The sequence below is a fragment of the Carassius auratus genome, chromosome 50 (assembly GCF_003368295.1).
Source record: "Carassius auratus strain Wakin chromosome 50, ASM336829v1, whole genome shotgun sequence".
Classification (NCBI taxonomy): Eukaryota; Metazoa; Chordata; class Actinopteri; order Cypriniformes; family Cyprinidae; genus Carassius; species Carassius auratus.
The window spans coordinates 14,569,724-14,582,839 of record NC_039292.1 but is presented as its reverse complement, the minus strand read 5'-3'; the positions used below and the strand labels follow the sequence as shown (position 1 = coordinate 14,582,839).

Below are 13,116 nucleotides of genomic sequence, written 5' to 3'. Positions count from 1 at the left end.
CTGCCATGGCTGGCAGGGCCTACACTTCTGCGGGCCAAGCCGCTTCATCTCTGCACACCATGGCCATATTGCAGGTGTTCCAGGCAAAGCTTCTCCGTTCCCTGGATGAGTCTAGCTGTAGTGAACCTGCTTTCCGTGACCTCCGCAGCGCCACTGATTTGGCTCTGCGCGCCACGAAAGCCACGGCCCAGGCCATCGGACGATCCATGGCCAACCTGGTTGTGCTGGAGCGCCACCTCTGGCTCAACCTAACAGAGATTAAGGAGAGCGACAAAGTGGCCTTTCTCGATGCCCCAGTCTCTCCATGCGGCCTCTTCGGACCAGCGGTAGAAGGGTTTACAGAACGCTTCACTGCAGCACAGAAGTCGTCCCAAGCCATGCGACACTTCCTGCCCAAGCGCTCCACCTCTGCCCCGAGTCGCCCCAGGACTGCGCCGACTCAGCACCAGAGCAAACCTGCCCCTTCTACCCCCCAGGCGGCACCCCCTAAGGAGCAGCACCCAGCTCGCCCCACTAGGCGCGCTAAACCGCCTAGACGTCAGGGCCCCCGGCAAAGGATTGTGCTGGACCCGACGCCCTCTAAATCCTCCTGATCGTTGGGGAAGAAAGAGGAAGGGGCAAAGTCCCGCTGCGGCCGGACCACCCCAGAAGCTCTCTCGCCTGTCTGCTGTGCGACCTGGGCCCACTGTTGTTGCGTCCACGCAAAGCGCCGTTGTTATGGCGAACACAATAAATATTTCACATTTTCAAAAAGAGAGCACTTTTCCTCTTCCACACTCGTCGGTGTTCAGGCCCCTGATCAGCGGTCTGCCATCCGACACTATCCAGCCCCTTGTCACGCGGGCCGAGGCCTGGCAGGCCATCCCCGGAGTGTCCAAGTGGGTGTTGGGGATAATAAAACACGGATACTCACTGCAGTTCGCCCGAAGACCCCCGCGTTTTCGCGGAGTGATTCCCACCTCGGTAGAGCCGGACGATGCTCAGGTCCTCCGCACCGAAGTGATGACGCTGTTAAGGAAGGGAGCCATAGAGATAGTTCCTCCCTCAGACAGCGGGTCGGGGTTCTACAGCCGTTATTTCCTTGTCCCCAAGAAAGATGGCGGTCTCAGACCCATCTTAGACCTCAGACATCTGAACCTTTCTCTCATGAAACGGAAGTTCAAGATGTTGACACTGAAGCAGATCCTCACGCAGATTTGCCCCGAGGACTGGTTCTTCTCGCTGGACCTGAAAGATGCTTACTTTCACATCCAGATAGCCCCCCATCACAGACGATTCTTGAGGTTCGCGTTCGAGGGTGTGGCTTACCAATATACAGTCCTTCCCTTTGGGCTGTCTCTAGCTCCCCGCACTTTCACGAAGTGCATGAACGAGGCGCTCTCCCCTCTGAGACAGATGGGAATTCGCATTCTGAACTATCTCGACGACTGGCTCATTCTAGCCCAGTCACGAACCGAGCTAGACCACAACAGATCCATGCTCCTGAGCCACTTACAGTGCCTAGGACTCAGGGTCAATTTCGCCAAGAGCTCACTGCTCCCCAGCCAACGTATTACGTTCCTGGGAGCAGTTTTCGACTCCGTCAATATGAGGGCGGTCATATCACCAGAGCGCGCTCTTGTACTTCAGCAGCTCGCGGCCTCTGTCAAGAACAAAGCCTGTTTCCCTCTGAAGTTCTTTCAGAGGATGCTAGGGCTGATGGCTTCCGCCTCCCCAGTTTTACAGCTCGGCCTCCTACGAATGCGGCCCTTGCAGTACTGGCTGAAACTCCGGGTCCCACCTCATGCTTGGCGGCACGGCCGCTTTCGCATCAGGGTCAACCAGGCCTGTCTAGCAGCCCTGGAGCCTTGGATGAACCCTGTTTGGTTCAGTCGTGGAGTACCCCTACAGGCGGTTTCCAGAAGGACGGTACTCTCAACAGATGCGTCCAACCTGGGTTGGGGTGCTCTGTGCGAGGGCAGACCAGCCTTCGGCTCGTGGTCGCACGAAGAAAGCCATCTTCATATCAACTGCCTCGAGATGCTGGCAGTGGAACGAGCCCTTCAATCCTTTCAGGCAATCTTGGAAGGGCGCCACATCCTAGTCCAGTCGGACAGCATGACAGTGGTGTCCTACATAAATCACCAAGGCGGCCTTTCGTCCAGCCGCCTCTGCGCACTGGCAAAGCGCCTCTTGGAATGGGCATTACCCAGGTTGCGATCGCTCAAGGCGACACACATACCTGGCAAGACGAATCTGGGAGCAGACATGCTTTCACGGAGCAATGTCCCCTCGGACGAGTGGATGCTCCATCCCCAGACAGTTCTCAAAATCTGGGAGATTTTCGGGAAGGCAGAGGTCGACCTCTTCGCCTCAGAAAGCAACTCTCATTGCCCAACTTATTTTTCAAAGGAAACAGATGCACTGGCCCACAACTGGCCCAGCCTCCTTCTTTATGCTTTCCCCCCGATTGCTCTGATCCCTCAGGTCATCAGACGAGTCAGGGAAGACAGACACAGAGTCCTCCTAGTGGCCCCACTCTGGAGGACCCAAGTTTGGTCCTCGGAGCTTTTCAGGCTTTCCATGAAAGCCCCATGGCCGATCCCCCTGAGGCGGGACCTCCTCTCTCAGGCGAACAGGACAATCTGGCATCCACAGCCAGAACTCTGGGCTCTGCATGTATGGTCCCTCGATGGGAGCCTCTGAGCCTCCCCGGGGACGTACTACACACCATTGCTCAGGCAAGAGCCCCGTCTACAAGACGCCTCTATGCCCAAAAATGGTCAGTCTTTGTTGACTGGTGCTTAGCACAAAACAAAGACCCTGTTGAGTGTGATGTATCTCCGATACTGTCATTTCTCCAGGAGCGTCTAGAAAAGGGTCTCACCCCTTCCACACTCAAAGTGTACGTAGCAGCCATTGCAGCATTTCATGCTCCTATTGCTGGTCAATCAGTGGGTCGACACAGCCTCATTGTGCATTTCCTGAGAGGTGCTAGGCGGTTGAAGCCCCCACGCCCTCTTACCGTTCCCACTTGGGACCTTCACACGGTCCTTGGAGCACTCAAAGGACCTCCCTTTGAACCGCTGCGGTCAGCTGACCTTCGGCCCCTAACGCTCAAAACCGCTCTGCTACTTGCTCTAGCATCGGTCAAGCGTGTTGGCGATTTGCAGGCCCTCTCGGTGAGCCCTGCATGCCTTGAGTTTGGGCCCAATGACTCTAAGGTCATTTTAAAACCCAGGCATGGCTACGTACCTAAAGTGCTCTCGACGCCATTCAGAGCACAGGTAATTTCCCTCTCAGCTCTGCCTCCGTTGTCAGGTGAGCGGGAGCTGGATTTACTCTGCCCAGTGAGGGCTTTGAGAATTTACATTGAGCGGTCTCAGCCGTTCAGGCAATCTGACCAGCTTTTTGTCTGCTTTGGTGACCGCACCAAAGGGTCTTCGGTCTCAAAGCAACGCCTCTCGCGTTGGATAGTTGAAGCTATCGCTCTATGTTACTCCTCTATGGGCCTTGAGTGCCCCATAGGAGTTAGAGCCCACTCTACTAGAGGGATGGCCTCTTCATGGGCCTGGTCTAGTGGTGTCTCTATCAAGGACATCTGTGAGGCGGCCGGCTGGTCCTCGCCGTCCACTTTTGTCAGGTTCTATAACTTGGATATCCCGACCTTGCATGCTCGGGTTCTTTCGGTTTGATACGACAGCCTCTAGCAGACTCTGTCATCATACCACCTCCAGGGAGCTAGCTCCCTCTCAGCAGTGTAGCGTCAAGGGTTCGATGGCTCCGGCCCTCTCACTTATCCTCTGGACCCCAGGGTGTTCAAGTTAAGTCTTGTCGTTCCCTACCGTGGCACGGCGCGGTTGAATTCGTTCCCCATACGCAGTATGAGTGAAGTATCGAAAGGGAACGTACTCGGTTACGTACGTAACCTCGGTTCCCTGAGATACGGAACGAGTACTGCGTTATATGCCGTGCCACGAGGCTGCGGGTTCAGTGTCGTCGCTTCAGTCGTATGACCTGATTTCCTCTGGCGATTGCCTGCTTATATAGCCATTCGCCCCGCCCATTCTGGCGGGCTTTGGCGCGCTGCATCGCCACAGGCTCGCGCAGCTACGCAGCGCTGTCATTGGTTTAAAAAAGTTTACAGATTAAACCAATGGCAGTGCAGTTGCACTGCGTTATTGAAAAAAGGCTTCAGTATCGAGGAAAAAAGGAGCTTTTCCCCATACGCAGTACTCGTTCCGTATCTCAGGGAACCGAGGTTACGTTCGTAACCGAGTACGATATCAGCTGCTGCTCACTGCACACTATACACACTGTATGCAAATATACACTGAATACACACAAAATTATAATAATAATGTGAATTAGTGCAAATTGTGCAACAATACAATTTAAAAAAGAATGATGCTAGATTGTTTGTTGTCAAACCTCATTATATTATAAGTGTTTTTGACATTATGAATATAGAATTTAGTTTGGTTTTTCTTAGTTTTTTTTTTGTTTTTTTGTTTTTGCTTTGTGTTTTTAGTTTTGTCTCGTCTCTGTTTTGTTTTGTTTTTGTTTCATCATGGTTTTTGTTTAGTTTTTTTTCTTCTGTTTTTTTGTTTTGTTTTGTGTATATATTTTTGTTTTATCTTTTATTTTTGTTTTGTGTCATGGGTTTTGTGTTGTTTTGTATTGTTATGTTTTTGTTTATTAGCTACCTACTAAAAACAGTGCTTTTTGAACTAGAAGAGACCTCAGAAATAGACTTTCGGTTGCATCATTTGTGTTTTTGTGCTGTTTATCGACCTTAAAAGATTTGAGATCAGTGTGTGTCAGACTAAAAAGAGACTTTGAAATGTAATTTTCACAAGTTGGATCCATGTGCTGGAACATGTGGGAAGGAGCGAGTTTTTTGAAATGGAAAGTACATGAGCGAGACAACTGTTTTTTTTATATGGTTGATTTTGGTCAAAAATCATGTTATGTTAACAGAAGGCCATCCTAATTAATTTTAGCCAAGCAGTTTTTAAACGTCTGATTCCTTTGAATAATCATTTAGTTGTGTACCTCATATTATGTCTTTTATAATGATGTATTATCCATTAACAAAGATTGTAATGCTCTAATTAGTCACCAGCTAATATCTTTAAAGTCTAAATATATGTTTAGCAATTTATTCATTGCATACACTGTTAGGCGTATATTAGTAAGCATGAGCTCACCCCTGCAGATCTCCAGAATAAAATCATATCTATATTAAATCATATTTATCTTTAAACATCCAAGACATCCAACACTTTTTTCTTCGGTAGAAAAGTAATGAAGATTTTTAGCTGAAACTATGCTCCTTTGAAAAAAAAAAAATCAGTAAACTGACAAATAAAGCTTGATTTTATCTAATCTCAGATTTTTTGTTTCTAGAGTTGAGTGTGTACCTCAGCACTCACATGTTTTCCCCTTCTGTCCTCTCTCAGCTGTAAGCGGCGTCTGACCGTGTGTTTTGTGGTCTGTGTCCTCACAGGTCACGGTCCATCAGTGGCGCGTCCTCTGGTCTCTCCACCAGCCCTCTCAGCAGCCCACGGGTGAGTAAACTCCGCCCCCAGCACGCCCACTTCTCTCTCTCCACCAATCAGCACGCATCTGCTCAATCACCTTCATGCCAATCATATCGTATGCCATTTTGTGTCTGTAGGACATACTATGGACTACACAACTCTGATTAGTGAGATACATGATATTAATAAGCAAAAAGCTCATAATGCAAAGAACATAGGATGTTTGTAGCAGTTTTATTTTAGTATCACTGATATACTATTATAATTATATTATATAGTTTTTTGTTAATATTTTTTTTATTAGTCATTGTCTATGTAGTTTTTGCATTATTTATTACATTTATTTAGTCTTACTAATTTTAGAACTTTAGCTTTAAACAAAAATGAAAAATGTTAATTTGGCAACTAGCTGAAACAGACAAAAAGTTGTTTTATTATTATTTAGATGCTATTATAGATGCTTTTTTAATATTTAGAATTCATTTTTTTATCTATGTTCTTATAATTTTGTGTTTTTGTCATTTTTGTTATTTTAAAAAATGTCAATTTTTTCATTATTTATTACTTCAGTTTTAGTTTGTTATTTAAGTAATGTAAGTTGGATCTACATGGAAATGAGAAATATAGCTTTGGCAGCTAGCAAATATAATTATGGTTTTAGTCAATTACAATAACACTGAGCTCATTTTTATTTTTTCATTGTTTCATATATTTCATTAAGTTTTATTTTTATCTAAAGATAATAATCTTGGTTTGAAGCTGAGTGTTGTGGTTAGTGACAGTTCAGTTTTTTTTATGGTGTGGGAAATTATTTAAAAAAAATCCTTATCTAGCAGTCTGAATGACATGAAAGCTCATGCATTCTGGCCTATTGCGAGCAAAGTAAACAAGAGAGTTAAATTGTGCAAAAGTGAGGTGCAGAAGAAAGCAGTTTTGGTTTCATGGAGATCTACTCTTTCATCCTATCTGCCTCTCTCTATGTCTTTCCCCAAGTGGAAATCCAGCTCAGGCAACAATGTAGAAAATCCCACTCCTCTGCTTAGCACAGATGCTCTTGGCTAAACTTTTCCAGTTGGCTTGTTTAAGACAGCTCACAGATTACCATGGCCTTATCCTAAAGCTCACCAATGTATAGTTGCTGATTCCAAGTGGAAATTGATTTAGAAGTTCTCTCTAAACCTCTGTTTTGTATTTCACACAAAAATGTAGGATTTTGAAGATGTTTAATTTTAGGTTAATGTACTGCTTGTTAATTTTTTGTGAATTTGTTTGCTTTACTTTTCTGGATTCCAACTGTGAAGAGACTATTAGTGCTTGAAGTATTTATGCAACTTTGTAGCTTTTGTGATTTGAGACATTAATATTCAGACGCTTACAAGCTTTGAAGGTTTACACATAATTCAGAATTTGGACGCAGTCAGGCAGTGGATTTCTTTGACATTAGTTAGTCCAAATTCATGCTGCAAATTACATTGTCTACACCTCTCATACATGATTTCTTGTTTGATACCCAAGTTGTTCATTTCATGGAAAATTTGCTCTTAAAACCCTTTTTATTTTCCCACCGGCAGCTTTTTTTTTGTTGTGCCTGAAAAAACTTGATTTGCTCACAATGGTCTTGTTGCATCCTTCGCTCACCGGTCTTGTCTAACTGCATGCTTTTTTTTGTTTGTTTGTTTCTTCTGCATCACCATGGCTCCTTTTCCCACCCTTTTTGTGTTTTACCCACAATGGTTGTGACCCATGCCTGTATATATCGATGTGTTCTGCTCTGATTCTCACCTTCTCCTTAAGCCCATCCGAAAATTCTGTGTCCCACCACAGTCCACTGAGCTGCTCTTGTCCCCCAGCTCTAGTATCACAGACTCCCTAAAACCAAACTCAGATCAAAACGAGTCAAAAACCCCAACTTCTAACTCCCTAACACCATATTCTATATTGGAGTCTCTCTTTCCCTACCAAAAGACCCAAACTCTTCCAGCCAAACCCAAAGACAAACGCTTACAATCCGCCCGATCAAACCCCCTACCTGAATCTGAGCCCGAACAAATTTTAACAGCCAAGTCAGAACCTTCAACTCCATGTCAGCCTCAAGTGCCCTGTATACCGGAGAGCCCACTGGTGCGGCGGGCAACCCCAGCATCCATCATACCCCCTCAACTCTCAGTCCCCTTTAGGCCTGTTGTCCCTCTTTCCCCTATCCGTCTACACCACTTCCACCCTGTGCCCTGCTCTGACCACACCACCAAATCTATCCCCACCATACAGGTGACCCCCCACCCCTCTCCAAGGGGCAGCCCTATCCCCACTCCCAAAGGAACGCCCGTGCACACGCCTAAGGACAGCCCCACAGGGACGCCGACACCTACGCCACCCCCCAGCCCCTCCATCGGGGGAATGCCCTGGAAGACACGCCTCAACTCCATCAAGAACAGCTTCCTGGGCTCGCCGCGCTTTCACCGCAGAAAACTGCAAGGTATTGTGCCAAATGAGTGGAGACAGTAAACAACCTACAATTCAGCCATCGATGCATTCGCCAAACCACTTGTCCTATGTAGGGTCGTGGAGATGTTGGAGCCTATCCCAGCATCTCGGGCCCAAACTCTGGACGGATGTCTCCATGAAATCAAATTTACTGTTGTGTGGCATTTAATCCATGTCTGTTAGCTTTGAGGCAAATCTAGGTACTATGGTACTCACTATGGTCAAGAATAATGCATTTAAAGTGTGCACTTTCTCTTTTTGGGAAAACCAGTGAGCCAACGATGTTGATGATGTCATCTTTACGTATAGCAGGGGTTCCAGGAGTATAGTTGCTCAACTTTTGGCTTAAATATGTAACTTCAAAAATTAACCAAAAAAGTTGGGTTAGTTGACTAGTGAAGTGGGTTGAAACCACCCAGCATTTTTAAGAGTGCAGGTGTATTTGGTTTGGGTCGGAGCTAAACTCTGCAGGAAAGTGGACCTCAAGGGCCAGAGTTGAAAACATAAGTCTGTAGATTCTTGTCCAATTAAAGGCTGTAGACCAGGGGTGTCCAATCCTGTTCATAGATGGCCAACGTCCTGGAGAGTTCAATTCCAAAACACTTACCTGGAAGTTGTTAGTGGCTGCATCGGAAAACTGAAAAACGCTGCCTTCAGAGGACGCATTCCAAGGTAGGAAGACATCGAGGCACGTCTAAATCCATGTTATTGTCAGTTCCTGTCTCCTGAGATGCCTTCATCTGGACGATTTTTGAAGGCAGCATAGATGTATCCTTCGCTCCCTTTGATATCCCACAATCCTCTGCGTTCCATTCTTTGACAGTTAAGCCAAAAGATAAAGATGGCGTCCAAAAAGTTGTGGTTGTTGGTAAGTTTGTGTGTAAATGTACGTTTTTGATCAACATTACCACTTTTGATGTCATTTCTAGCGATACATCTATATTGCAGTAATGAAATATCCACTCAGTTATCACCAAAGCTCTATATATTTTGCTGTAGATCATTAAACCATCACTCTGCCTCAGAAGCCTGTCCAAAATCAGTTTCATGAGGTGCCTTCATGCAAAAATGCTGCCTAAAAAGTAATTGCCTGATACGGCAGCGAGGCAGCAAGTCAGCTGCCTAAGTTTTCGGATGCAGCCAGTGAGTCTAAAGACCAGGATTAGTTGGTACAGGTATGTTTAATTAGTGTTTGACAGTGGCCCACCAGGAACAGGTTTGGACACTGGTCTAGAATGAAAATGGCTCGGCCTCTTATAACACCCGATACACTCACAGCAAAGTGGTTTTTTTGTTCTTCGCTTAGGGGGGAAAATAGATTTGAGCTATCTTTGCAGTGATATACTACTAACAATCATCCAGACGCTGGCCACACTGCTGTGAGCAGTGTTTAGATGAGTATATAAGAGCAAACATATGTATTATGTAATTGCCAGTGACCAATGGTAGCTCGACAGTCTTCCTGGAAAGTTCTCTTTGACAATCTGTTTCAAACTTCCACAATGAACACCAAACAAACTTCGTTTTGGTCTGATTTTGTTTGAGATTATTCTTCGGTTTCACTTGAAGTATGTTGGAGTCTTAAATCTAAATACAACCTAGAAATAGAAAACTGTCATGTGTTCTGGTTTTGTCAGGCTGCAACATAAACTGAAGACTACTGGCTGTTTAAAAACCTGTCCCAAATCCCTGTTGGACTTTTCTTGTGCCTCAACCTTGTGGGCAAAGAAAATAATGAATTCCCCTTAACCTGTTTCATGGGGTGTTTAAATAAACTTGGTTTAGCTCAGTAATAAGTCACAAACACCTGGAATTGTTTGGGTGGCCAACAAAGAGACGATTTTGACTAGATCTTCTAAAATCCCTCTTAAAGTAGTCACTCTACATTGAGTCATTACAGGCCTGAAATAAAGCTCTTCCTCCAGTTTGACTGGATCTGTTTCATGGCTTGTTGTGGCTAAATGCTCTCATTTACATACTGACTGTTAACTAATTTTAAGCCTGCTACAATGGTTACCACTTCACGTTGTTTTAGTAGCATCAGTTTGCATTTCTTAATACCTTCTCCTGCATGTGACCCTTAATGATCCAGTATTATTTATTTTCATCCCAAGCCAAATGGGCAACCTGTGACAAATACTCTGTGACAAATGCAACTATAGGCACTAATTATTTCTGTCCTACATGCTGGGATGTTGAATTAGATAAATCATTTTAAAGTGATACACACCTTTGACGAATGACTAAAACAGAATCTGCTAAGATCCTTGCTTTATTCTGAACAGTTCCCACTCAAGAGGAGATGTCCAGCCTCACGCCGGAGTCTTCCCCGGAGTGAGTACACACTTTCTTATAGCATGTTATGGATTACCATTTATTATACTTATTTTCAGGAGCTTTGTGAACCTTTTTCATAAAAGAGAGAGAGAGAGGATTGTTTTTTTGTTTAGTTTTTTTCCTGTGCAAGATAAAATGTCTTGGTCTGCTATGCTTTCAACTGAATTAATGAATCGTTTTTATTTATTTTTATGTAGAGAGCAGTAAAGGGATATTAATAATATTTATAATGACCGCATTGGTAGAATTATTGGATCACTTACTGTACTTCTGGGAATTGTATGTATTTATTTGTTTTGCTACACATAATCAGAATCGGTCTAGTGTACTTTTAAATAAAATTCTGATGTAAAGTATTTTCACATTTTATTTACTCCCTTTATTTACCTGGGAGGTCCCTACAGTACAGGTGATTTCAGGCTTTATTATCATTATTGGGTCGTTTGGCTTATATAAAAATGCCATAATACGTTTTCAGCTTTTAAATCAGTTTTGTGCTGGAAACACCGCAACATGCAACCGCCAAAAAGCATACGAATAGCAGACCTTGAACAATACTTACCCGACAACAGTGCTGATGTGAAACCCCTGAGCACTTCAGAAATCATTGTGAGTTATGTTTGCTTCTGTTAAACCATTTAGGCTTTTTTTTCCCCAGTCTAATGGAAGCTCAGTCGTATCTTTCTTCCACTGAGGCGGGTTTCAGCACACAGCAGACAGCAGTCACAAACTCTCTCCCCCACACGGAGTGATGCCTCATCCTCTTTTGTTTTCTGTTTTGTCTTCCATAACTTATCCTCCTCTCTCTCGCTTTCCACGCCAGCTGGATAAGCCGCAGCTCTCTCTGCTTTCCTTTGTCGTCCTCTGCCATAAATCAGTTTCTGGAAGTTGCGAGCGACTGTGCTTTGTTGATACACAACAGCGGCGGACTGAAGCTTTTTAGAGCTAGAACGATGTTCAGACAGACGGTTATTCCTTTGTATGTTAAAATGAGACCAAATTACATCTGCTAGTTTAAACACCAGGGGTTTTGCTTGATTTTTCCATAAACAGAGATGCTGTAATTTTTAGAGACCTACTGTGTCAAAAATACATCAGTTTAATAATAATAAACATATATTTTAACAAAATATGACTGCAACTTATACTCTGAATTTATTTACAAGTATTTCCTTGCAATGCAAAGTCAGTATGTTCAGTGATATACATATATCAATATTCAAAACAAATTACAAAATATTCCAAAATAGTGTCTCTTGACAAAATGGAATTCAATTTAATAAAAAATAGAAATGAAAACATTTTGTGAAATTATAAATTTCTAGACTGTCACTAGATCAAAAGTAATGCATCCTTGCTGAATGAATGTATTAAATTATTGCAAAAAAATAAATAAAAATAAACTGATATGAACATTTATAAATCTGTATATTCAAATATATAACATAATATAAATTATTGAAAGCTGATATAAACAATTATAAATATGTATATGCAAATATACAAATTTTGATTAAAATACATGTAAAAATTGTGATTATTTATTCAGATTTATAAATGTGAATTATTACAAATGTACAATTGGGATATTTTTGTTCACAGTTCTCAAAAAAGTCTTGTGTGTAAATGTTTAAGCACGGCAACATCAGTGTTTCCCATGCATAAGCTTCTATATTGCAACCCGCCCAGGAAGATAAAATTAAAATGAACAAATATCTGTATTTTCTGACCCTGAAACTGATGTTGCACTGAATCCAACGATGCAGTCTGGATCATTCCAGAAATATTCAAACTTGCGAATACATCTTTTAGAAATTTTACAGAAACGCAAAAGTGAGTGTTACTGATTAATTCAGAGTCCATTTATTAAATTATAGATACATTTTCCAAACTATTTTTCATCATTGCCAAATTAACTGATGGTCAGTGCGACAGTGCGTTGAGATCCAAACCTGGCAAGTCTTCTGAAATTGACATCATAACACATTACGCAGTCATGTTTTGGCTTTTATAACCAGTGACTTCCTTTAATTCATTTTAGGTAAAAAAATAAATAAATACATTTGTACAAACATAGCTGTGAGACAAGAGCACCTTAATTAGATTTTTGCCACAGCCATCAATATGACCTCATGCAAAGTTCATGTTAATTTGTAGACCCTCTGCTGTGCCGTTCTTTCACAAACTCTCTTTTATGAATTATTCAGGATCAATTTATTTTGCATAAGCGCCATAGGATCTATCTTATTCTGAGCTCTGATAAGGACTGATCTTGTATCCCCTGAAGACTTCATGAAAAGTTAATGTTGCATATTTCTCCCGCCCTGCAGACTTGCCAAAAAATCTTGGTTTGGTAACTTCATCAACCTGGAGAAAGAGGAGCAGATCTTCGTGGTTATTAGGGACAAGCCACTGAGCTCTATAAAAGCAGACATCGTCCACGCCTTTCTCTCGGTAAGCAATCTCTTTTACATGTCTCCAATCCTGTGGCATTCCTCCGTTGTAAACGACAGCTATGAATATTTGAATACATGCTTCTGCGTTCTCTCTATCAGATTGAAAGACTTTGCTCGTCGCGCCGGTTTTGATAGACTTGGCCGGAAGCCTGTGTTTTTACATTTGCAAATACCTTTCTGATTTGTTTCAATTCTGTAAAATGCAAGTCTGTGATGTTTCCATCCTCCCCGTGGCTGCCTCTTTCAATCGAGGTCAATGGAAATCAACGCAGGGAAGGGAATCATTAGCATTTAGATGTTGTGCCTCAAGAGGTTTG

At 43.3% G+C, this 13,116-nt stretch overlaps 1 protein-coding gene across 2 annotated transcripts in view; it reads left to right on the top strand.

The window, feature by feature from the left end:
• The window catches only part of LOC113067114 (serine/threonine-protein kinase BRSK2-like), a 57,661-nt gene that overhangs the window by 32,801 nt on the left and 11,744 nt on the right, over positions 1–13,116 (top strand). For both annotated transcript variants that reach the window (XM_026239386.1, XM_026239385.1), the window contains exons 10-13: positions 5,489–5,549; positions 7,317–7,998; positions 10,292–10,340; positions 12,674–12,797. In XM_026239386.1, coding sequence (XP_026095171.1) covers positions 5,489–5,549; positions 7,317–7,998; positions 10,292–10,340; positions 12,674–12,797 — 916 coding nt within the window. The remainder of the gene's footprint in view (positions 1–5,488; positions 5,550–7,316; positions 7,999–10,291; positions 10,341–12,673; positions 12,798–13,116) is intronic.